Raw genomic sequence first — 27,132 nt, 5'->3', positions numbered from 1 at the left:
TATGGACCATGTACAGGCAATTGAGGTTAGATTGGCATTATAGTTAGTGCAGATATGGTGAGTTTGAAGGATTTATGTGCTGTACTTTTGTATTTTAATTGAAAAATGCATCTGTTTGTTGAGAGTTGGTGTTTTCAAAGAGTCGCATCAAATTAATTCGTCATAAAATAATTGCTTATTTGAAATAGTGCTTGCTGATATTTTATCAATGTCCTCATTGTCAATCCTAACTGCTGTAGAAGACCCACATCACACTTGTGATAAGTTACAGGTGTTGCAGATGACTGTAACAAAATGGGATGCATATGCTTAACTGGAATCCAGCAGCTAAGCTGAAGTGAATTGTTGAAAAGAAACAAAATTCTGGAAATACTCAATGGTTCAGATTTGTCCGTAGAGAGAAACGGAGTTTAAGGTGAAAGTGAATTCATGAAGTCTTTTGTTTTAGTAACAGACAAGTGGTGAAATGAGATATTTGAGTTATCAGCAGAGAAATGCCTCCTTTAAAGGGGAAACATTAGCAGATTGAATAATAACTTTTAAAGAGATAAAGATAAATGTGTGAAAGAGGAAAAGAAGAATTTGAATTTCTAGTCAGAAGCAGGACTTTACCCTCTGATTAAGGAAAGCCCACATGCGCACAACCATTCGCACAATAGTTCACTTTTATCAGTTGGAGTAAGCAAGTGGTCTAAATGTGACTCCAGACACCCAACAATGTGGTTAACTCTGAACTGGCCTCTGCGTAATTAGGGATGAGCAATAAATGCTGGCCTAGCCAACAATGCTCATACTGAGTTGTTTAAAATATTTGTTCCATGCTAAATATCTCCTTTGTACCTCATTGTTCCTGTTTAAGATGCTCCTTAACCTCTACCTCTCTGACAAAACATTTGACCAAATGCCCTTAATCGTTTTTAATGGTTTGATGTCTAACTACACTTGATAGCACTTGAAAGTATAAGGTGTGACTAGAATGCACAGACTAAAATTTTGAACACCGCTTTTGAAGCAGATTTTTGAGTCCACTATTATATTTGAGGAAGTCTAAGAATTTGAACAGATAATGTATTTTAAATGCTACTAAATCATATGTAAGATTAGATGAAGACTTTGAAACTATCAAGTTTGTACATTACAGCTAATTAAGGATCCAAAGCTTAATTTTGTACAATGATTGTGTAAATCAAATAACTAATGGTTATGAATGTATGGTTGATATTCAGTTGATACAGTTATAGAGCAAAAGGAGATCATTTAGACTGTCAAACGTGCCAACTTGCTAAAAGAGCTATCCACTTGTTCCCTTTCTATTCTTTCTTCCACAGATATTTGTCTAGTTTTAAACGCTGTTAAGGGTTCTGATTCCATCATGTTTCTACTTGTGTATAATTGCCTAACAATCTTTGAATTTAATGAAAGAATGGCAAATAAGTTATATACTTCAGTAGCTTTTTCTTTCTTCTGCATTATAATACTTATTCCTGCTGTCTTGTCTTGTAATGTAGGTACATGCCTAGGCTGTAGAAGTGGATGCTGTAGATTGTAATTATTTTTTAATCATTTTGTCCCCAGTAAAGATCAGTTATTTTAGTTTTTTCCGTAGCCAAATGTTAGTTCTATCTAAATATACCATGTAATTCATGTCTTTCTCCCCTACAGAGAGCAAGATGGTGGACCGTTTAGCAAACAGTGAGGCAAATGCTCGCCGCATTGGCATGGTTGAGAGTTGTTTTGGAGCAGCTGGCCAACCTCTAACTATTCCGGGTCGTGTACTTATAGGCGAGGGTGTTCTTACAAAGCTTTGTCGAAAGAAGCCGAAAGCAAGGCAATTTTTCCTATTCAATGACATTCTTGTTTATGGTAATATTGTCATCCAAAAGAAAAAGTACAACAAGCAGCATATAATTCCATTGGAGAACGTTACAATTGATTCCATTGAAGATGATGGTGAGTTGCGTAATGGCTGGCTTATTAAGACACCAACTAAATCTTTTGCTGTTTATGCTGCTACTGCCACTGAGAAATCTGAATGGATGAATCATATTAACAAGTGTGTTACTGATTTGTTGTCAAAAAGTGGGAAAGTACCCAGTAATGAGCACGCTGCTGTTTGGGTGCCTGATTCAGAGGCGAATATATGCATGCGTTGCCAGAAAGTCAAATTTACACCAGTCAGCCGTCGACATCATTGCCGAAAATGTGGATTTGTCGTTTGTGGGCCTTGTTCAGAAAAACGATTTCTTCTTCCCAGCCAATCCTCCAAACCAGTACGTGTCTGCTCCTTCTGCTATGATCTGCTCTCTACTGGTCAGCTGACTGCAACTCTGCCAAATCGTTCTGAGTTTTACCGTGGCTCCCTCCAGTCCCCTAGAAATTTATCAGATGAAGATGATGATGAAGACAGCAGTGATTAAGAAGTGAAATGTCAGCTTTGGTATTTAAATAATTGGGGTAGAACTTCAAATGAACTGCTTTTGAGATGAATTAACTTTACATAAATATCCTCCCATGACAATTAGCCATAAGTTATACCGACAAACCTTAATACAAAACTTGTGCCTAAATGTTGGATATACTCATGGTTCGTACTGTCTTTTGCTGAAACACATGCTGGTTGAAAAATATAATTCTTGACTGTTTGTAATCATAATTTTTAACTGATTTGCTTCTTGGCTGCACAAAAATAAATCTTGCTGTGTTCCATTTACATTATTCTGTCCACCCAAATATTTTAAATTAGAAATTTCATTTATTACTGAAAAGTACAGTAAATGTTCATGGCTGGATGCAGCAATTTTGATTTAAGTGGGGAGAGAATATTCAGATTGGGCCAGATGAAAGCTCAGTTGTACGTTACTGTCAAATGTCAATATTGGCCAGATTTAAAAAGAATATTGAAGTTTTGTAATTAGTGCAGTGGCTTGTACAAAATCAAAACTAAATGTCTGACCTAAATAATGCAGACAAGTTGAATTTAATCTTGCACATCTAGGTGGGACCTTAATGAAGGAAATGTTTTATGTTGCAAATTTTGTAGATTTCCTTTCCAATCTCTTGTCATGTCCTAAATATCTTGTTTAATTTCAAAAATCAAATCACATTATTTGAAGCTTTCCCTCAGGTGGTAGGATAGTATGTTTCATAAATAAGTCTGAAGTCATTCTTTCAAATAGTATTGAGCTTACTAAAGATTATTTTGGGAAGCAGTTTTATTCCTGACTAAATATCAGTTAATACATTGTAGAGAAATCTCTTATTCTGGAGTACTTTATGAATTGTGTTTCTTTAATGCAATTCAGATAGTCAGGTTACATTTAAAAGGTAATTTCCCCTCTCCTTTACGTAGCCTGTTCCAGCTTCGCTACCAAATTTTTAACTCTTTAGGAAAAGAGCTGGAACTTGTCTTGATATTAATCTTTTATTTGCGTAGCACATTGAATACAAAAAGAGTTTATGGAAAGCAAAGTGCTGCAGTTGCTGGAAATTTGAAATAAGGTGGACCATTGTGGAAATAATCAATTCAGGTAGAACGTGTAGAGTGAAGTAGTTATTGACTTCCATAGAATTAACAACAAAGTCTCAGTATATTAACTGACTGAAAAGCATGATTGGAGAAATTAATTTGTTTGCTTTCTCACGTGGTCAAGTACAAACCATTTGTCAGTATATATGGCCAATAAGACCGTTATTACCAATTGGAAATCTGAATTGCATGATCACATTTGGAGTACTGTGATTTGACTGGTATGGTAACAATTTTCTTATCAGTTTGCCTGAGGAGTTTCTATTCCAACTTTTTGTAGTAAAGCAGAAGTAAGACTAAATACCATGTTATGTATTACTTTCTGTGGTGTAATTAAATTTGGTAAAACTTATTTTTTAAAATGAGGCACACATTACTTCAGTTACTGAAACACTTATTTAGTTGGGTTGTATTATAAGGTCACTAAAACCTGGCATTCAGGTTTGTTTTAATATTCCAGAAGCAGTGAATAAATGTAATTAGCTGATTATCATTAACAAATTCATGAATGCGAGCAAGTTGGCAGGGGAATCTGGAGGAGAGGAGGCAGCAAACTGGAAATGAGAATTCCTTAGACCATGTAGTGCCTTGACAAAAGTGTGTTACAAGGAAGCAAACCCTTTGTACACTGGTTAAATTTTAAGGTTTTATTGCTATCTAGATAAGTGTAATTTTTCTGGTAACAGGGGCATAGTCCTGTACACAACCGTCCATCTTTGGCTTTCCCTTTTGTAAACCTGATTCGATCAGCGTATTTTAAAAAGCGAAATTAAATTTGAATAATACCCTAATAGCTGTACTGCCATCTATGGTGCAGGAGGCAAGTTTGTGGTGTGTGTATTGGAAAGGTTGTTGACCTTTGGCTTATGAATTTTTTTTTTACTAACTTTGATATGAAGCAGCTATCTTCATGATGTAAAGCATTTGTAAAAGCAAACATAAGCAGAAGCAGTATTCCATTATTTCCTAAATGCTAATTATAGTGAATAAGCTTAGTCTTTTGTCGTGGTGTCCAGTGCCAGGAAACTGAAATTATCCACTCTTGTAGTGTGGTTCATTTTGTGGTAATATCAAAGGTGCAACAACAAATCACATTAGATTTGTTCAGATCTTATCTTGTCCTTAAAGCCACAGCTTTAACCATACTCTGTTACTCTGTCTTACATCTGACCCACTGAAAAACCACTTTTGTTTATACAAAAGATCAGTAAAAATGGGGTTGATGGATAGTATTATGGGTTTCCATCTGCTACGCCAAATAGTATTTTAAACTGAGAAATGAGTATTAAGAGAAAAACAATCAGCTGTTATTGCAACATTTTTGGAGGAAGCTGAGCTCTGCTAAATTGGTGGCTTTTTTTGATAAGAGTGACTTTAGATCCTTCTGTTCCTTTGTTTTGTGTTTTTGGTGGCGTATGTTTTATTCTCCTTGGTTGGTTAATTAGTAATGTGGAGTAGCGTGAAATATTATTTTAATACTTAACTGCACTGTTTAACCTCTCTTCATTTGTAATCACTATATTTATTCAGCAAGACGTAACTTTTTTAAAGTAGCAGGAATTATACTTTGTCTCCAGTTTGACACCCATGTAAATACAAAACAAGTTTTGATGAAAGTTGCTGAGTTCCATTTGTCTGATACTCCTAATGGACTGTAATTGAGTTTGTTAATGTCTCAAACTGTGCTTGTATGCAGTGACCTTGTGAATGGTGTTAATCTATTTGAGAGGGTTTTTGTTTAGATTATTGATTCTGTGACCAGATCTGTTAAATCAAATTGAGATGACCTCTCACCCCCCACCTTCAGTTGAATATTGCATTTAGTATATGCAACTTTTATTAAGGTCCTGTTCTGATTTATGGAGGTTTCTAGACTTCAAAGTTGTTAAGCAGTTACATTGAGGATTAAATTTTTGATGGAGCTGTTGTATTGAGTCCTTCGTATGTGAAATATGACAGCATGAGGTCATTAAGTCAACTAACCTTTTTGAAGTTTGTATTGATTTAGAATCCTAAGAAACAACTTTTCTCAATTCAAAATTTTCACCTGCTCATCAGCTGAATTACATGGAATGTCAATAGAAAATCTATGCAATTTTCCATGCTCATTCTTGTGCATTCAGCTGTTGAAGTAGAGAGAAAGAAAGCAACTTGCACCCAAGAGAAATTAAGTTTAATTTTCTGTACGCTAGATCTGTTTGAGTTGCCCAAGGAAGTCATTTTACTTCCAGTTATGCAAAATAATAAGATGACTACAGTTTGAAAATCTAATCTTTCCAAACTCTCCCTCAGGAAAGATCAGTGTACAAAGGGTACATAAATTTAAGAAAGATTTTCAAAAGGAGTTAGATTACTATCCTGTCCTTTGGCTTGCTTCCTACAGGTATTCTGTAATATAAAGGAATGGCTTTTTTCAAAAAAAAACTTTATCTACAGTTCTTTTGTTAAGATGTACCATTTTTCTATAAAATGTACTTTTTCAAAATTGGCACTTTATTTTGCTGACAAAGTATGTTGCTTCATAAGAATTTTCCAAAAAGTGTAAATGTGATATTATCTTTTACATTCAGGCTTTTCCTTGCAAATATAGAAGCTTGCACTATACTGCACTGAGTTTGATGGAGAAATGTCTGAATTAAACACGGTTAAATGTATATTATCTGCAGTTAATGATTAAAATATTTGTGCAAGCTGTTCCTTTTGTATATGATGGTGTAGAATTCCTTCAGTTCATCTTTAAGTCTGAGATGTAGATTTTTGTTTTGGTGTTGACTATTAATGTGTAAACTTTAATCTTTTTGAAAGGGCTTAGTACTTTGTAACGGATGTATTTTGTTAAGTATTGCATTACTTAAAATACTTTTAGTGGATATCTGACACTAATACCAAGTTATGAAGTGATGATTTAGGGCAGATTATGTAATGAAATACAACTAAAATTGTCTTTAAAAATAAACTCTCTTAACTGTTTGTAATTGTTCAGATCTTGATGCACATTTTTTTTGGCATCTCAGTTTTTCAAAGTAAACAGTTGTGTTCCTGTGACAATCGGTGATTTCTTTATCAGGTCAATTCCTATTCAGCAAGGAAAGTGGTACCTACACTAAATGTCATAAATTGCCAGTTCACATTTTGTGTAACATTTTTGGAAGGTGAGTGAAAAATTTCTTTAGTATGGTTTGTCTACAAAAAAACTTTATCCCATATTGTGCGGGGAAGAAACAATGTTTGTAATTATAAACTTGTCATATGAAGCAAACTGATCACTCTACTGTCCATTGGACTGCAATTTTCAAAGTGCAGTGGTGCTGTAAAACATTTGAAACATTTGTCATTTTAATCCTCAAGAACACAACCATTAGGGGTGGCACAGTGGTTAGCACTGCTGCCTCACAGCGTGAGAGACCCGGGTTCAATTCCCGCCTCAGGCCACTCTGTGTGGAGTTTGCACATTCTCCCCATGTTGCGTGGGTCTCCTCCAGATGCTCCGGTTTCCTCCCACAGTCACAAAGATTAGGTGAATTGGCCATGCTAAATTGCCCATGGTGAAGTGTAGGGGAATGGGTCTGGGTGGGTTGCTCTTCGGAGGGTCGGTGTGGACTTGTTGGGCTGAAGGACCTATTTCCACACTAAGTAATCTAATCTAATCAAATAATTTAGGTTTCACCAGGGCATATCCTTAACCTAATTATTTAACTTTGTTTTAATCAGACTTCATATGTGCACGCTGTGTGAAAAACTAGAAATTGTTTCAAATGGTAAAATTTAGATATAGCTTTAAAACAATTTGAGTCCCTGTAATTCACACATTCGTGTTCAGGTTAATAGTTGTGAACTCGGGTGAATGAGAAGTACTGGAAATACTCAACAGCCCAGGGAGTATTTGTGGATCAGAATGCAACATTTATTCTGATGCTTCTCTGTTGACAGAAGGCACTTCAGCAAAGGCCCCACAGACAAAAGTTACATATCAAGTTAACCATGTCATTCGTAATGCTCTTCATTACTTAGTAGGTTGCACTACATTGTGGTGGGGTTGGAAGAGTTAGTAAAATTTAACATGCTTTCATAGTGAAGACCTGAAGAATCATTGTTACACCTTCTGTGGAGTATTACCAACAAGGTTTTGTTATGCTTCATGCTGCTAACATTTGTATAGAGCCTTTAATTTGAAAAAAATCCCACTGCTTTTAAGAGGACACAGTAGCACTACATTGCTATGTTGTCTATGAATTATTCGTACTTTGCTGATCTTTTGAAGACTAATATGAAATTAAGTCGGCAAATTTAGTTATCATTAAATTTAGAGATAAGCATGTCAAATGCATGATTGGGTTGGAAATAAGCCACAGTCCTCAAGTGTGAATCAGGATATAACATTTCTAGAATATAAATATTTTACAAATGTCAATAATAACTTAACTTTTCATTTTTTTAAAAAAGGAAAAGTTTATTTTAATACAACTTAAACATGCTTTATGTCGTCCATTTGGAAACATTAAAAATGCAGCAGCTCCAAGTCTAAAATAAGACTTCAAAGACATTATAAAATTGGTATGTTTTAGTGCCTTCAAACATTCAATTTTCTGAGCTTTGAGTAATAATTTTTTTGCAATCCAACAGCAAGCATAAAAATCCTCAAGGAATCTGATTTGAATTGCCAAAGCTAACATGGTGAAAATGGATGGGTTGATTTTTATATTTGTGCGATTTTAGACCGACAAGTTGAATTGTTGAAAATATTTTGTATTTGATTTTCTTTGGCAAAAATGACACCTGACATAGCAATAAAAAGACTCTAGCTTAAGCAGCCATAGATTGCTGCTGTTAGAAGTGGAACTTTGGAAATATTTTTGCTATCTGGCAACCTGACTCTGTTGATAAAACTGGCTGCAGTTAGTTTGGTCTAGACAAAGTCCTAAAGCTCCTTTCATAACAAGTAATGGTGTATGTCCGACCAAGGACTGTAGTAATCCAGGATGGCAACTGTGTTGCCTTGTCCAGGGTACTTGTGAATAGGCAGTAAATGCTGGCCTAGCCAGCGATGTCCACATCGCCGAAGTGAATTCAAGAGAAAGTACTAGTGGAAATATGAGTCGTAAATGTGATTCAGTACCTACTGGACATTGTTGGTTCTGTGGCTAGTCATTGCTTCTGCATGGAGGTTCGTTTTGCTTGTGAAGGAAGCAATCATTTCCTGGTTAAGACGGGAAACAGATGGTGAATGTTCTTCAGCCCCGAGATTAGTTTGTAGTTATTGGAATAAGCAGCGGGTGTGCACAGCGATTGTGCTTTCTAGTTACAATATTGGAAAAAATATCCATTTGACTGTTGGAGCTATTTCTGTCAGCTATGGTCCTTTTAAAATGTTAATGTCAGTGAAAGCGACCTTGGATTTAGGGTGTTCGAGTTTTTTAACTTTTTTGTCAGTATTGTCATTTTCAAATTATATGCAAAATAAACCATTCCTGCTACTTTTCTAATTGCTTTTACTTTCAGCCTTTGTGATAAAAGGTGAAAAATTTGAATGAAAATGTGCATCATTATCTTGGGTTTCAAAGAACAAAGAGTACAGTACAGAAACATGCCCTTCAACCCACCAAGACTGCAACGACACAATGCCTTTCCAAACTAAAAACCTTTTTCCTCTACGTGGTCCATAGCGCTCTATTCTGTGCCTACTCATATGTCTGTCAAGATGCTGTTTAAACATTGCTATTGTATTGGCTTACACCATCACCTCTCACAATGCATTTCAGGCACTTAACATCTGTGTTTAAAGAAAAATTTGCCCCTCAAATCTTTTAAACTTTCCTTCTTTCACTTTAAGCCTATGATCCCCAGTAATTGACATTTCCACCCTGGGATAAAGGCACTATTTATTCTATCCATGCCCCTCATAATTTTGGAAATCTTTATCAGGTCACCTCTCACTTTGTTCAATGGACACATTTTGGTATGTTTACACATCTCATAGATCATACTGTCCAAACCAGGCAACATCTTGGTAGACCATTTCTGTACCCTGTCCAAAGCCTGCACATCCTTCTGTTAGTGTGGTGACCAGAACTGTGTATAATTTTTCAAATACGGCCTAATTAAAGTTGTATACTGCAATATGACTTGTCAATTATTATACTCTATGCCTGGACCGATGAAGGTAAGCATGCCATATATGGCTTTGACCATTTTATCCACTTGTGTAGCCACTTACACAACCACATTTCCCTAACCGCCGAGATCCCTCTGCATGTTGATGCTGCTAAGTTTCTGCCATTTCCTGTGTACTTGCCTCTTGCATTAGTTCTTCCAAAATGCATCAACACAATTGTCCAGATTAAACTCCATCTGTGATTTTTTTCACAAAAGCACCCAGCTTATCTGTATCCTGCTGTACCCTCAGGTAATCCTCACTCTCTGCAGCTCCCCAGTCTTTGTGTTGTCCGCAAACTTATTAATCATGTCACCAACATTCTCCTCCAAATTAGTGTAGCAAACCACAGCGCTATATTTTGATATTAAATTAGTGGAATAAGGTATTGGTTTATTTTTGTGAAGTTATTTTCAAATTCATTAGGTTGGCCTTTCTGCTGAAGTACCCAACTTAAAACAAATGTGTTAGACAGCATATGTAATTGAGGGGACCCCTGGATTATTAATAGAAGCTGTTTGTATTGTTGGGGGTAGGAGAGAAAATATTAAGCCATTAGATGAATCAAAGTTTAGGATGAACAGGTTTTATTTTTTGATTTGGTTCAGTAGTCTTTTTGTTTAGCTTTAAGGAAATCCAATTGAGTCAGAAATGAATACATTTTGTCTTATAAAATGGAGACTGTTCAGAGCAACCTGAAGGGTGAACTCCAGACTAGGGGTGTTTGGTTTGAATTCTGTAGATTGTTAAAAATTGTGACTGCATTCAAGGGAAAAGAACTCACAACTCACGGTAGACGAACTGGAGACGAAGTGGTTAAGTCAACTCTACAGATTGGACAAGGAAGGAAAATTTCCCTGAATTGTCATTAACTGTAGTCATAGTATTGGGAAGTAAGTTGGTATTTTGTTTTACTATATGTTTTGAAATCTTTCAAACTTGTATTTAGGTTAGTTTAGACTTGGTTTTACATAATAAACTTGTTTTATTGTTGAAATGGAATCTGCAACCTTGTGTGCTTAGAGTCACAAATGTACAGCACAGAAACAGACCCTTTGGTCCAACTTGTCCAAGCTAACCAGATATCCTAAATTAATCTGGAAAAGCATGGAGAGCTTAAAGATAGTCAACATGGCTTTGTGTGTGGGAAATCATGTCTCATTACTTCTTCCAAAAACTCTCAAGTTATGAAGAGTGGGGTGGGGGAGTCCAGAACTAGAGGGCATAGGTTTAGGGTGAGAGGAGAAAGATAAAAAGGCAACTTTTTCACAGAGTGGACGTGTATGGAATAAATGCCAGAGGAAGTGGTGGAGGCTGGTACTATTACAGCATTTAAAAGGCATTTGGGTGGGTATATGAATAGGAAGGGTTTAGAGGGATATGGGCCAAGAGCTGGCAAATGGAACTAGATTAGGTTAGGAAATCTGATCGGCATGGGCGATTTGGACTGGACGGGTCTCTTTCCATGCTGTGCATCTCTATGACTAATCTAGTCCCATTTATCAGCAATAGTCCATCTAAAACTATTCCTATATTTAGTGAAAGATTGCTACATTAATTTGAAAGAAAACAAAATCTGACCTATCAAACCAGATTTCAATTTGAGTCTGACTTGTCCAGTAACAACACCTTGTATGAGTGATCTTAGTTCCATTGGGATAGCTTTCCCATATCATTCATCCTTTTGGCCTTAGCAAGCAAATTTAGGACAAGCTTGGGACATTCTGAATTGGATTGAGACTATACGATCACCAAGAACATTAAAGCTATATGGAAGAAAATATTTTTGTCAGATGGCGTTTTGTTTTATTAATGATATTCTTTGCGTTGTTAGGCTGCAGGATAAGTTTAATATTAGAACACTACTACTTTCCATATTGAAAATGTCTTGCTATTATGTTTTTGTGGGAAATTGAAAATGCTTCAGTCAGTTGATCTGATGGAACAATTGCATGAGAATGAAGTAATTATACAATGGACCATTGTTTACTTGCCTGTTAAGTTTGTTAATCAGGTGGAACACCTAGTTAAAGTGAATTTATGACGAGTTATGTTAAACTGCATACAGAGTTAGGTTTCACAGTGCTGCCAACCATACATTGGGGGAGTCTTGGCCCAGCGATAACGTCATTGGATGGAGCCCTAAGCTAATGATCTGGAGAAATATTTGAATGCCACCATGGTAGATGAATTTGAATGCAATAGAATCTAGAATTTAAAATAGCTAGCCTAATGATGACTTTGTAACCATTTTTTAATGTTAAAAATCCTATCTGATTCTCTAATGCTCTTTACAGAAGGAAATCTGCTATCCTTCTGTTTTTTTATATATTCTTTCACGGAAAGTGCAATGACTATCTTTTATTACCCATCACTACAGGCCTTGAACTAAATTGGTTGTTTTGAAGGCAGCTGAGAATCCTGTATTGCATTGCTGTAGGTCTGGAGTTTCATACAGGCCAGCTTAACCAAAGGACATTGCTAAGAAAAGATGTTGGCTCAATATCTGAACATGGAATTGGTCTGGCTGAAATGAAATAAGGCAGGGGATGGTACTCAACAGGAAATTACAGATACACTTAACAAGTGATGCAATGATCATGGGTGGCTTTACAGATTACACACAAACTGAACAAAACTATGTAATAATATGGTGGCAGATGAATTCCTGGAGTGTTTACAAGATGCCTTTTTAAATGAGTATATTGAGAAACCAACTAGGGAAATGGCTATCCTAGATTTGGTATTGTGCAATGGGAGGAATTAATCTTGTGTGTTCTTTCAGGAAAGAGTTATCATAACTTCATTGAGATAGAAAATGAAATAATCTAGTCTGATGCTAGGGTCCTAAATACAAGCAAAGGAAACTATGAAAATATGAGGTATGAATCGGCTGTGATAAATTGGGTAACTTTATAAGACATAAGAGTGGAAATTAGGCCATTCAGCCCATTGAGTCTGCTGTGCCATTCAATCCTGGCTCCTAGGTTTTCAACCCCATTTTCCTACTTTCTCCCCGTAATCTTTGATCTTCTTGGCAATCAAGAACTTATTTATCTTAAATGTATCGAATAACGTGGCATCCATAGCCTTCTGTGGCAATCAATTCCTCAGATTCACCACTCTGGCTGAAGAAGTTGCTCCTTACCTTGTTCTAAAGGGTCTTCCCCTTACTATTCTAAAGTTCATTGAGTAAAGTCCCAGAGTCCTCGAATGTTCGTTAATCGATGATGGATAGGAAATGGTAAATATTTAAGGAATGAATGCATACATGACAATAGTTGTATATTCCATTCTAGTTCCAACAATAGGAAATGTGACCAACCCTGGTTAACCAAGGAATTTAAGAATAGTTTTAGATCCAAAAAAAAATTGCGAGGAAAAATTTACTAGCCTCAGGATTGGGGAGTCGATGATGCTCTCCACCGCATCTCCTCCACTTCCCGCACCTCCGTCCTTGAACCCCACCCCTCCAATCGCCACCAGGACAGAACCCCACTGGTCCTCACCTTCCACCCCACCAACCTCCGGATAAATTGTATCATCCTCCGTCATTTCCGCCACCTCCAAACAGACCCCACCACCATGGATATATTCCCCTCCCCACCCCTGTCAGCGTTCCAGAGAGACCACTCCCTCCATGACTCCCTCGTCAGGTCCACACCCCCCACCAACCCAACCTCCACTCCCGGCACCTTCCTCTGCAACCGCAAGAAGTGCAAAACTGGGGTCCACACCTTCCCCCTCACCTCCCTCCAAGGCCCCAATGGATCTTTCCATATCCGTCGCAAATTCACCTGCACCTCCACACACACCATTTACTGTATCCGTTGCACCCGATGTGGTCTCCACTACATTGGGGAGACAGGCTACCTACTTGGGGAACGTTTCAGGGAACACCTCTGGGACACCCGCACCAACCAACCCAACCGTCCCGTGGCTGAACACTTTAACTCCCCCTCCCTCTCTGCCAAGGGCATGCAGGTCCTTGGCTGCCTCCATTGCCAGACCCTGACCACACAATGCCTGGAGGAAGAGCGCCTCATCTTCCACCTAGGAACCCTCCAACCACACGGGATGGATGTAGATTTCTCCAGCTTCCTCATTTCCCCTCCCCCCACCTTTTCTCAGTCCCAACCCCCCGATTTAGCACCGCCCTCTTGACCTGCAATCATCTTCCCGACCTCTCCACCCCCATCCCCTCTCTAGCCTATCACCCTCACCCTCCCCACCTTCCATCTATCGTATTCCCAGCGCCGCTCCTCCCTTAAACAGAAGAGGACCGAAGAGGTTGAATAAAAAGGAGAAATGAAATAAAAGCATAACCTTGCAAGGTACAGAAAATGGAGTGTAGAAGCTTCCAGAAGAATGTAAAAAGAAAAAAAGTGAAGACAAATATAATTTTTTTATAATCTGAAATAGGAGAGGTGTTAATGGAGAGCAAAGATATTTTAGAGCAAGCAAACTGCTACTTTATTCCACAAAATGGTAGAGGATCTTACCTGGTGTGGCAGCATTTGTGGAGAGAGGAGAGTGGTAAATTAGATTAGATTAGACTTAGTGTGGAAACAGGCCCTTCGGCCCAACAAGTCCACACCGACCCGCCGAAGCGCAGCCCACCCATTCCCCTACATTTACCCCTTACCTAACACTACGGGCAATTTAGCATGGCCAATTCACCTGACCCTGCACATCTTTGGACTGGGAGGAAACTGGAGCACCCGGAGGAAACCCACGCAGACACGGGGAGAACGTGCAAACTCAGTCAGTCGCCTGAGGCGGGAACTGAACCCGGGTCTCTGACGCTGTGAGGCAGCAGTGCTAACCACTGCCACTGTGCCGCCCACAAAGATTTCAAGCTTGATGCAGCTGTTCAGAACTTGAGCAGCGTCCCATCAGACTCAACGTTAACTCCTGTTTCTCACCCCACTATCAGACCTGCTGAGCTTTTTGAGGGCATGTGTTTTCAGGTTTTCAGTATCTATAATTTTGCTTTTTAATTTAGTGCTGTCTCCAGAGAAGAAGACACAAAGAACTTCTTTAGAAATGCTAGTGAAAGATGAGCCTATTGGGGAGGAGAAATTGAAAGAATTAGTGTTCATTTAAAAAAAAGAGCTGGAGAAATTAATGGGACTGAAAATTGAAATCCATGGGGTGTGAAGACCTACATTCTAAAGAAGACAGCCAGGAGATGACCTTGCAAATGTAACCCCACTACCAGAAAAAGGAGCGAGCAAATGGGGGAATTGCAGACTGGGTAGTCCAATATTACCAGTAGGTTATACTATAGCCTATTACAAAGGAAAACAGGGCATTTTGTAAAATCGGTTGATATTTTCTAAATCCACACAACCAACATGGAAATTGTGTAATGAACAAAATTGAACAAAGTGAAGCTTTTTGATGAAATTTGTAGAACAGACTAGGGAGAACAGGTGAATGGTAGTGCATTTGGATTTTCAGAAAGCTTTTGATAAGGTCTCACAAAATATTAGTATACAGTCTTAAAGCACCTGGGATTGTGGCTAATATACTGGCATGGATTGAGAATTGATTAGCAGATAGGAAACAGTAGGAACAAATGGGTCTTTTATAGAGTGGAAGGTAGAGACTAGCAGGGTACCCCAGACATCAACTTCAGCCTGTCTTTCACGATATAGAGTGAGTTTGTTATCATTAAATTAGCTTCAGGTTTTAGATTTTTATTTGAGTTTAAATTCCATCAATCTTTGGTCTGTCCTACATGCAACTCCAGGTTGGTTGTCTCTTAACTACCCCCTGAAATGACCTATCAAATCATTTAGTCGACTGCTACAGAGTTGAAACAAAGGAATTAAACTGGATTGTAAAATTTGTTGAGGATGATTATATCCCAGACACTATCACCTCGCAGAACAGATCCAGCAGAGGTTGAAGAGCAGTATTCTACAGTCAGGAAGGAATTCCCCTATGACTCTTCAACATTGACTGCCTACCTCATGAGGATAGGGTCAAGTTGAGGCAAAGAACTGACTTGATTATCATCACCTGCCCATTTTCAGTTCACGAGTCCATATCCCTCTGTTGAACAGCAGTTGACAAAAGCACTCGGTAGCAGGGGCTTATACAGCACTCTGGGTGAGGTACTTTATCATTCATCACCACGAGTGGCTCAGTAAAATACTATTGACCAACTTAGCCACGTCTCACGTGAAACGGAGATGCAGCACAGACCTACAACCAAAGTGGAGACAGCATGCAATAAACGGTGCAAGGGTAATTCCTAACCAACAGATTGGGTTGAAGATCTGCAGCATGTGCACAATTGAACAACTAATGCCAGGTAGAACGACCAAGGAAGTCATTGTGATCTAGGTGAAACAGCTCTTCAGTAAGTGTTTGCAGCTTGAACAGCTCTGAATATGAACTGGAGGCCAATCTACAGATTCTGCAAGATGACTGAGGGGGAGATGTATCTATATGTATTCTTGTACCCCTTTGGATGGAGTCTTCTGAATTGATTAGTGGTCAAACAAGAACCTGCATAGAAATTGGAAAGATTAAATTGGCCTGAGTGTGCAGCTTATCAAATGCTTTCAAGAGAGTTCTTTAGACTGGCACATTTGGAACTGATGAAGGAGCAGACTATATTAGATTGATATGATAGAATTAATTGACCTCAGAGTTAAGACATCCCAAGGTAGCAATGACATGATTGATTTTTAGCATCCATTTTGGAAAGGAGAGCATGAATAAGGGCAACTTATGAGCATGAAGGTGAGCTAGCTGATGTGAACTGGTGTGCTAGTCCAGGTGAATGATCAATAATGACACGGTGGCACACTGGTTAAGAGCATATTTTAAAATGTTCAGTAAGAACATTCCCACTTTAAATTCTAAAGCGAGAACCCACAATCCATGGTAAATTAAAGCTGAAGAAAGCGAACTTAAGGAAAAAGTGTAACTCCAGGAGGGTGTGACATTGAAATATACAATCAAAAAATGGGGAGAGGTGAACTATATCCTAATGTCACCTTGAAGACATGATTTGACTTCAACTGTAGATCATTCCATAGACTCACCACTCTTTGGGTAAAGAAATGTCTCATCTTGGTCCTAAATAGTTTTACCTAGTGTCTTTGGACTGACCTCTGTTTCTGGACTTGCTGGTCAACAGGAAAATCTTCCTCCATTTTCCCTGTTCCTATCGGAAGTTTTTGGGAATTCCCTTTTTCTAAACTAACTGATGGAGTCTCCTCATATGTCAGTCGTGCTATCCCACGAATCAGTCTGGTAAACCTTTGCTGTACTCCAACTATAACTAGAACATCCTTCCTCTGATAAGGAGACCAAAACTGCACATAATATTTTGGGTGCTGTAACCAAGGCCCTGTCAATTGCAGCAAAGGCAACCCTGTATTGAAATCCTCACTGAAGAGTATAATATCATTGCCTCTGTCACATGCAAGCTTGGTTTCAGTGACTAGTGCATGATCGTACCTAAGTGTCTCTGCACCATTCATATAATTTACCTTCCTGCTTTTGTTATCAAAGTGATAACTTCACATCTATCATTTTAATGACTGCAAATCAGCAAGGATAGCAAGTCAGGCGATTGGTAACGATATTAAAAAATGGCAAAGAATAACTAAATGGTTAAACAGGTGAAAGAAATTAAAGAATAAGGACAAGCTCATTAAAATGTAAAAATGGATAGCCAGAGTTTCTACAGGTATTTAAAAAGGAATCCAATAAAGTGAGTGTTGGTCCTTTGAAAATAAGAATGGAGTTAATAGATAATAAGAAAATGGGAGATGAGATAAACATCTATTTTGATTTTGAATTCACTAGAGGATACAAAAGTTCCAATAATAGTTGTGAATTAGAAGGTGAAAGATGGAGAAAATTACCAAAATCATATCGAGGAAGATATTACCAAACAAACTTTAGGAGCTGCCGGCTGAAAATTCTGATTCCAGATGACTTTATCCTAATATTTCACTAGAGGTTTCTAATGAGGTCATAAATGCGTTGAGGTTAATTTTCCAAAATTCTCTAGATTCTGGAAAGTTTTCATCGAACAGAGAGTACATCTAACCCCTTAATTCAAGAAAGGAGGGAGGTAGAAAATAGGAATCTGTAGGCCAGTTAGCTTGATATCTGTCCTTGGGATGATTTTAGAATTAATAAAGAAATTATATCTGTGCACTTGAACAAAGCTATCACGGTAATCAGTAGTTTCATGGCAGAGAAGTCTTTTCTGCACCCTCAGCAGTGTTGTTATTATAATATGCTGACCAGAACTATGCTGAGTTAGAGTGCTTAAGCTATGTTGTAAGTTCAACATAGCTTCTTGACTGTTAAATTTGATCCCTCCAGAACCCCACTAATGGATTTGCTTTTTGTGAATGGCCTTACTGACCTGCCTCACAACTTTGTGTTGTGTATTAATTATAGTATTCTCTTACTGCTGTATCCCACTTAAATTTATTATTTTAAATAATTGTCTGGCCAATAGAGCTATAGTTGCAAAAAGGAGGCAAGAGCTATGATTTGAACTATGATGCCAAGAGACAAACTTGAAGAAAGGGTCACCAAATTCTGCATCGTGATTGGTTGAGTTATTGTTGGTTCTCAGACTAAACAGACAACCTCTGTTCAGGGTGTTGCCGTGGGAAGGCAGCGCAGATTAGTAGTGGCCATGACCCCCTTTCTTCCTCATAAAGGTGCAATGCAAGTTCAAGTTGTACGAAGAAGAGCAAGGACCGTGAGCACAGGGCCACCTTGATCACAAAATCAGTTCTGAGTCTCTTATCCTGATTTGCGGCTATATTGCTGTTCCTTTGTAATTGGGTCAAAGTTCTGGAATTGCCTTCCTAACAGCACTAAAATTATTTTCACTGTATGAACTACAGCACTTCAGAAAGTTACCTTACTTGAGACTGAGTTATAAATATTAGTCTTGCTAGAGAGATGCCAATCCCTTGAATGAATTGGAAAGGGATGGTTGTAATGGTACAGTACAATGTCTAATTTTAAAAACCGAATTGGATCAGGCATTGATAGACTAAAATTCAAATCTGGTTCCAAGTTATTAACTGTTTTATTTTCATCCAGTTTTGAATATAAAAATAAGTTAATGCCTTCACTTCTATGTATTCCAGTCATTCATCATCTAATTGTGTGTGTGTGTTTGGGCATATACACTCAAAGCTCCACCAAAATAGCATAATAGCTAACCTCTGCAAGTGTGGGCTGAGATGTTTAGTCATATTTTCCTTCCCTTTTTTGGTAGGAACCAAGTACGTGGTTATTCCTTGGCATCTTTAACCACCACTTAGTTGAAATTGAGAATTTGAACAAGTCATGACTCATAGGGATTAGGCCTGTATCCTATTATTTTGTGTACAGCATGTTGTAGCTATGATCTACGCTATCATCTTTGCCGCCAAGCTCTGCATTTCTGAAGTACGTTAAAGTGAGTAAAGTTGACTGAATAATCAAGATGTAAATGCTTTTATTAAAAAGTAAATTTTTGGCTGGTCTATGAATACAGCAAAGGCATGGTACACTCAATGGGCTGCATTTAAAATACAATTTTTTCCTTTGGCACAAACTGAATCTTTTTAAATTGTACTAATTACTGTAGAGTTCAATTTCAGAAGAACTTTGTTAAACTTTGTTTTTAATTTGTCAAAACCAGATAATGAATTTGATTGGTATACACTGTTAAGTTGATGCTTGTAAGCTTTTGATAATTAAATGAGTTTTTGTGGATCATTGGATACTATATCCTATTGAAATAAAGGACTGTGCTTTTGTAAATGGTGCCTGGTTTTCTGCATAGAAAAATAAATTGGATTCTGTAAAAGTTTTCAATCAATGTGAAATATTAGCAATACCAAAATTTTCAACTTACCAAAAAGGAAATGGTAGCAAGTAAATCAAAGCTGAATGCTCTACTACTAACATTTAAGTACAGAAGGCTGGGATCAGAGGAACCTAGCCTTAAAGAAACATATGATTGGACTCACTTGCAAAGGCAATGTAGAATTGAGATGTTGAGAAAATGCCACAACATTGGTATGTTAGATGATGGACAATGAATGCAGGTGTGGGAAAATATTGGTTATGGAAAGTAGACCTGTTGAGTATTAGACCCAAAGAATTTTGGGCAAGTTAAATTGTATATAAGCTGACCGTGTCGAGAGGAGACAATGGATGAAATGTTTGCAAGCAAACAATTCAGTTCAGAAATGGGGTTCAGTAAAGTCAGTAAGATTACTTTTACAGCTTGCTCTCATTTGTCTTGTTTGAGCACTGCCTTAAGAATAAGCATCTCGGATCAATCTGAAAGTACAGCCTGTATTAATTAATTGACCCCTTCAGCTACTATGAAGCGGCATCTGTCAGCATGGCAAAGCAGAATAAAAACATGTTGGAATGCCGAGGGTGGCATCTGGGAATTAGATGGCTACACTTGGATTACTTCTGGTTAAATCTGTTCTGTATCAGATGCCAACTAACTTAGTACATTTCCAACATTTTCTGATGTTCCTGTTTTCCAGCACTGATCACACAGCTGGAATCTGCCTTCTGATGAAAATAATGAGAGGGGATCACAAATTCCTGATGAAAACAGCTTGTTCATCTTTTAGCAATTGGGGTTGTACGTCCAAGCTTTTGGGAGGTGGTATCCATGTACTGTTGCTGCTGAACTGAACTCCTTACCTGGGGGGAGCTGGACATCAAATCAGCTTTCTTTGCTGGAGGCAGGTTTGCTGCAGGAAATTCTTGCTGTTATAGAACTTAAAATGGAGTTTTCCCTTTCTCGCTCTAAACAATAGGGATTTGTTGAATGCACTTAATTCTCCCTCCACATAAACAATAGAATGCAAGGTAGAACTGGACAAGAAAACTAATGTATCAGCATTTTGGAGGGAGTTCTTGAGGGAGGGTGGGAATGTGCAACATATTTTATTTGCTGATTTCCCCCACCGCCTCTTTGCTGTGCCACGCCTCCCCCCAGAAATTATTCTCTGAAACTCTCTCAAGATTGTCTTAGTGTCCTGCTGTGTGTGGGACCACCAGTTTTATATAAAATATATTAGTTAGTGGATCAAACTAATTTCTTCAAGTTTGGGGAGGAGAATCTGCTGGAAGCACTTGGGTCTGATCCTTGATGCTTTATCACAATTGCAATAAAGAGAATGTAACTTTTGTGCAATTTTGGGCAGTGTCTCCACAGAAAGATACTGAACCAACTATGGGAAATTAGCTCAAAACTCCTTTCGGTTTTTGTAGTTACTGATCACGGATGCAGAAGATCTTTCTACAAACTACAATTTCTAGAGAAAATAACTGAATTAATTAATATTGTATTACAATGTAGTGGCTGAATCCTTTTCCTATGATTACTTCATCAAATTCAGGGCTCTGCTCTAATTAACAGATACCTGAATGTTCTCACTCCTGGTGTGTGATACTATTGACTGTTAACTGATTTGAAATGAAGTGCCTACATTCTGTACGGTAATGAACTGAAATAAAGGGATGGACAGTAGAAGGAGGCTGCTTCTTGTGTCTTTGTCATCTGTTTCCCTCTGTTTTCTCATTCTGGTTTCTGGGTGAGAGAAAATGCAGTTCCACTATAAGCTGACACATGGTGAAAGGACAGATTAAGTGCTTACTCAGGCATGGCAATAGCCTCTTGGGTGGTAACATTAAATATTCTGAGCCATTTTCAAGCTTGACGCAATTTTGGGACGTTGGGGCTGTCCTGCACTTTGCTTCACCACTCATTATTCAGAAATTACAAAATGTTGCTCCTATTGTAGATGGTGGAGGGATGAGATCATACAACAGCAGTTGATACCAATTCATAAAATGTTAGAACACAATCTTCAAGTTATTCATCAAATTCTCTTCAGAAAATTGCTGAATCTGCTTTCACCTTTTCAAGCAGTGCATTCCAGATTAAAATACCTCAGTTAATAAACACAGTTCCCTCCTTTTATCTTAAAATCTGTATTCTCTGATTACCAAAACATCTGACAGTAGAATGTTTCTCATTTCCTTTATCAATGTCCTCACAATAATGATGACTGGCACAAGTTAATGAAAAATGACCTGTTGTCACTGAGGCTGAGCTGGGGCACTATGAAGTCTGCAGCTAAGGGTAGCTTAACTTAAGAGCTAGAAAGTGTACTTCAGATGAGATTGTTTTTGGGTGACTGTGTGGAGTTTGCATGTTCTCCTAGTTTGTGTGTGGGTTTCCTCCCACAATCCAAAGATGTGCAGGTTAGGTGAATTGGCCATGCTAAATTGCCCATAGTGTTAGGTGCATTAGGAAATGGGTCTGGGTGGGTTACTCTTCGGGGGGTCGGTGTGGACTGGTTGGGCTGAAGGGCCTGTTTCCACATTGTAAGGAATCTAATAAAGTGCAGTATTTCAATGGTTTTCTTAAAAAAAACAGTATGTCAATAGAGAAGTTGTAGAGAGAGGGGCTTCAAGGTAAATGTCGAGAATGTGGAGCTGGAAAAGCACGGCAGAAGCAGGAGAATCAATGTTTTGGCAAAGTCCTGATGAAGGGTTTTTGCCCGAAATGCGACTCTCCTGCTTCTTGGATGCTGCCTGACCTGTGCTGTTCCAGTGCCACACCTTTCATTCTGATAGTCCAGCATTTGCAGTCCTCACTTCTTCCTAGTTACGTAGCATTGTTAATGTCCTCAGATTTTGCAGACATTGCACATATTTCTAAATGTGGCTGCATATTTATACACAGCACGATACCACAAAGAGTGGAAATATTAGATTGTATGCCTTTTTTTGGTTACTTGATTGATCAATATTGATCAGGTGATCTCGAGCTTTTCCACATCTGAGAGGGTAACGAATATCAATTTACTATCTCAACTGAAACACAACAGCACTTTCTCACTAATGTACTATTGGTGGCAAATAGGGAGAATGAGAAGGGAGCAGAGTTAGTGATGTGAACTGAAGATCATAGAATCAGTGTAATCTGCACTGTCAAAAACGACTAAATTTACACGAGTCTCACTTTCCAGTACTTGAGTCACGGCTGTGAATGTTATGACATTTTAAATGCTAATCCACATGCTTTTAAAAGGTTTTGAGATTTCTCACCTCAGCTACTCTGCCAGGCAGTGCATTGCAGATCGCCACTACCCTTTGTTGTGTTGCAGTTTGAAGCTGAATGCCTCTCTAGGCTGCTTCAGGGTCAAACGTGCTGTGGGTTTGGAGTTTAGACTAGGTATATGGGGGGCAGTTATTGCTGCTAATGACAATTGACATGGTTAGACTTTAATTCCAGATTTTATTGCATTCCAATTTTACCAGTTATCATGGAGTTTGAATACATTTCCAGAACATTAGATTGCTAGTCCAGTGATATTACTGCCATGACCACAGTGACTCCCCTGAGAATAGAATCTGGGCCATATCTCTGTTATGTTTGTGTGTAATATTGTCTAATTGATTCTAGTTTTCTAAGCGCAGAAGACAGCTTGTTGCTTTGGTCCAACAAGGAATCAATGCATTATTGACATCCAGAGAACAAGTTGCAGTATTCGTTCACTAGGCCATATTAACATCTTTAAAAACATGTCTTTCTTGAATATTTCTGACTTTTAGTATGTGCTTATTAAGAAACACCTTTTAAGGGCAAAAAGAAATCTCCTTGAGGTTAGGGAAAACTAATAGGTCAACCAAGTAACCAAACAGGCAGATAATCTGACTAATATTTCACTGTTTATAAGCTGATTTGGGAAAACCATTATCTCCACAACAGGTCATGCAAACCAAGTAAAATATTTTGAATGAACTGTTAAAGAAGTATACATGTATTGAAAATAACTTTGTAAGTGAGCACTGCATTCTGCCCATTTGAATTGTATAACATTGACACTTGATTGTATAGCAACCATGCAACAGCCTCCTGAATTAGAGGAAGTAAGGCCTGTAATTCTGAAACTTTTAACTTGATTTACTACTTTATACCGAGGAGAACTGTAATGTTGAACTTGTTTCTTTATTTTTCTACATTGTACCTATGATTTTGTACGTACTTATTTTTATAGAAAAATAAAGAAATAAGTACAAAATCATATTGGTGACATTATAAGCTCTTCATTGTAATCCTGTATCCCTGTACTTGAGTACTTGACAATAAAACCTAACTCTAATAAAGTATTTGGAAAGCCACAGCAAGACTACTTCCTTTTTGTGTGGTTTTTTTGCATTCCTGTCTTGATGAGTGCTAGATTAAAGGAGACATGAGATTGAAGTTTTTAGCAATGCTTAAGTTCTGTACTACTCAACAATTAAATCAGTAAACCTTTTGTTGTACTAACTCAATTTCAGTTGTATCTTGCCTTAACTGAGGAACCCAAAAGTGTGCACGGTAATATGGGTGTGGTCTCGTATTATTAGACAATGCATTTCAAATTTCTCAAAGTCAGAATAGTGGGCCTATCATTTGATATTTTTTTTCTGTCTCCCTACTTTCATGAATTGAGATGTTACATTACATTCCTTCCAGTCTGCTTGAATCTTGGGGAGAGTCAGAGCTCGTCAGTTCATGCAATGTAGCTGGGGAGTGACGTTCCCGGCCCAGAGCTTGAAACATCACTTAGGAACTAAAAGTAGCATCTGGGCAGGGGCATGATCTGCTGGGCCTTTTGTGAAATGTGCAGCCTATTGCTGAGTCTTTACTACTTTTATCAAGTACCAGGCAGGGGTTGGGGTAGGAGTTGGACGCAACAACATTACATGTTAGTTGAAGTCTCTGCAGTGAGGCCTGGTCTCCAATTGTCTTGGATATTCAATAATTGGATTAATTTGCTCACGAGGAAAGTTTAGTCGTTTGCACATATTGACCACCCAACATTGGAAGAATCCAACCTCTTACATGATGTTTGTGATCTAGAATATTAGGAACTACATGGACAGCCCCAACAGTGGTGGAGCTGAATGTCACTCTGCTATCATGACTTAGGACCTCCAACATGAGCAATGCTGCCCCAAGTGAAACGTGGTGGCCAGGAACAGGTCAGCTCAAAGAACAAGGTAATGGACACGCCATCTTCTGAAAATATAATACAGAAGAAGAACACCAACTCTGTGGGGTTGGCTTTGTCACAAGAATGAACTTGTTGACTATCTCCGTAAGCCTCCGTGAGATAAAGAAACACCTCATGACCATTTAGTTCATACTTACCGATAAGCAGTACACCATAGTCATCAATGCATATGCCCCAATCCCAGAAACAATAGATAAGGCTGAAGAAGAACCCTTCTGCAGTCCTGATGAGTCATTGTCCAGTGTCCTAAAGGGAGACCATTTGATTCTCCTTGGTGATGGGAATGCCAGAGTTGGGAAGGACGCAAGCATCAGAAAAATGCTACTAGCAAAGAAGGCTTAGGGAAGGCAAACACCAATAGACACCTCTAGGCAAAACTGCTAAGGGGAGAGTTTGGTCATTTTAAAACAAAACATTTTATTAGAAATAAAACTGCGTGGCAACATGTGCTAGACCAGGGGTGGGGGACCTACGGCCTTCTAGGCCATTGTGTGTGGCCCTTTGAAAGAATCCAAAGTTTGCAGAACAAGTCTTTTATTTTTTTTTCATCCTTTATTATTTTTATTTTAATCTTAAATTGAATATTTAAAATACCAGAGAGTAAAAGAAAATTCAATGAAATAATACTCACAGACTGACCTCTACAATTTAAAAAAAGTGTGAATTTTGAAGAATATATAATTGAAGTTTCTTGGATGCGGCCTTATTAGATCGCAACTAACATAGTGCGGCCTTCCAACATGAAAAGGTTCCCCACCTCTGTGCTAGACTGTCATTGTCTGAGCCAGGACTGCAAGATATGGAGCTGTGGGAAATTTGATATTGCTGGTATCAAGATCACTGTGAAGAAATAACTACTTAGCCAGGGCCCCTCAGGCATCCTGTCCACAGCACCTGTCCAGCCCTCCATTCCATCGCAAACAGCACTGTCTAACAAGAAAATGTAGCAGCTCCTAAGTCACAGGTGCAACACATTCCTGAACACTCAATGCCTAAGGGAAAGAAAGCAGGTCAACAGATAAATGGATTGAAATCCAAGGGGAACAAATGCTGAGTAGAAAAAGTGCAGGAGCCCTTACACACAGCCGTGACTTTGCAATTCTTCAGTGCTGTCATCTCTGGCCCAAGTATTCAAGAACCTACCCCATTCAGCGATCGGGACAGCTTATCAGGGAAAGAGAAGTTGTTAGTGCTCATTGGAAGGAGGACTTCGAGGATTTCCATGACTGAAACTCAGTCCTTTAATCTAGGCGCTTTGGCCTTGTGCCACAACATGTTCCCCATCACCACCTCTAGTGCGACTGTATATTAATGAAGGAACTGAACTTTGAAGGTTATACATGGGTTGCCAATCAAGCGGGCTGTTTTATCCTGGATGGTATCAACCATCTTAAGTGTTGTTAGAGCTACACCCATCAAGGTAAGTGAGGAGTTATCCATTGCATTCCTGACTTGTGCCTTGAGGATGCATCCATTACTTTTGGTCCTGAGCTATGCTCAGCTTACATCGGATTTCTCTGGAAGAGGAAGAACAATGACTGAAGCTAGTTGTCTCTCGTTGCTTCCTTGCAGTAAATCCAAGAGTGGTTTTATCCACTATCAGGATATTGCTGTCAGGCCAACAAGACGTTTTGCCTAGCACACAAATGAGTAATGTGATGAGTTCCACTGTTGGTGTGATGCTAGCCATGTGGCCATTCATCCCAATGACTGATGGACTGTTTTAAACAATATCGACCATTCACAACTAGCAGTGCTTAATCAGCTATCCTTGTAAGCCTCAACCGTGTATCTACTGATAACTAGACATAATTGATTTCCAAAAGCAGAATTATTAAGTTATCCGGATTGTATTGAATTACATTTTAAGATCATCAACTGGGTTCACAGTGAAATGCATTTATTTGTGCTATTACCTACATATGTTAATACACAGGGCCCTTTTTTAAGTTGACAAAAGGTATACATCGGTTGTACCTTTTTTTATGAATAAAGGGCTCCTGGAGACTGCCAATCTCTGCTGCATTCCCATAGCAATGCCCTGACTAATCAGAATGACATGCTTGCTATGGGAAGATTGACAGTTAACTGCTTTTGCCTCAGCTCAACCAATTAGCACCCTCTTCTTGTTCTATGTAAAATGGTGTCCTTTTTGTTTAAATCAGTTTCTAGTGTCAACGTGCAAGATGGAAAGCTTCAATATCTAGTCTCCTTTTAACAGCCATAAAATAGATGATAGCTGATACTTAATATCACCTCACTCAGTTTCTTAGCTATTTTCTGAATGTCTAATTATAAAGTGCATAAATGTGTTTTGTGTGATTACCTCCAAGTAAATGAAAGTTAACTTCTCATGTTTGTTACTACACCCC

At 38.4% G+C, this 27,132-nt stretch overlaps 1 protein-coding gene across 1 annotated transcript in view; it reads left to right on the top strand.

Moving 5' to 3' along the window:
- The window catches only part of plekhf2 (pleckstrin homology domain containing, family F (with FYVE domain) member 2), a 52,275-nt gene extending 31,049 nt beyond the window's left edge, over positions 1–21,226 (top strand). Inside the window, exon 2 of the mRNA XM_072570184.1 lies at positions 1,663–21,226. Within this exon, the coding sequence (XP_072426285.1) occupies positions 1,671–2,417 (747 nt within the window). The 5' untranslated portion in view covers positions 1,663–1,670 and the 3' untranslated portion in view covers positions 2,418–21,226. The remainder of the gene's footprint in view (positions 1–1,662) is intronic.
- Positions 21,227–27,132: the final 5,906 nt, after the last annotated feature.

The sequence above is a fragment of the Chiloscyllium punctatum genome, chromosome 5, assembly GCF_047496795.1.
Source record: "Chiloscyllium punctatum isolate Juve2018m chromosome 5, sChiPun1.3, whole genome shotgun sequence".
NCBI lineage: Eukaryota > Metazoa > Chordata > Chondrichthyes > Orectolobiformes > Hemiscylliidae > Chiloscyllium > Chiloscyllium punctatum.
Note: the sequence above shows the minus strand (reverse complement) of the source record. Positions and strands in the feature narration are given on the sequence as shown.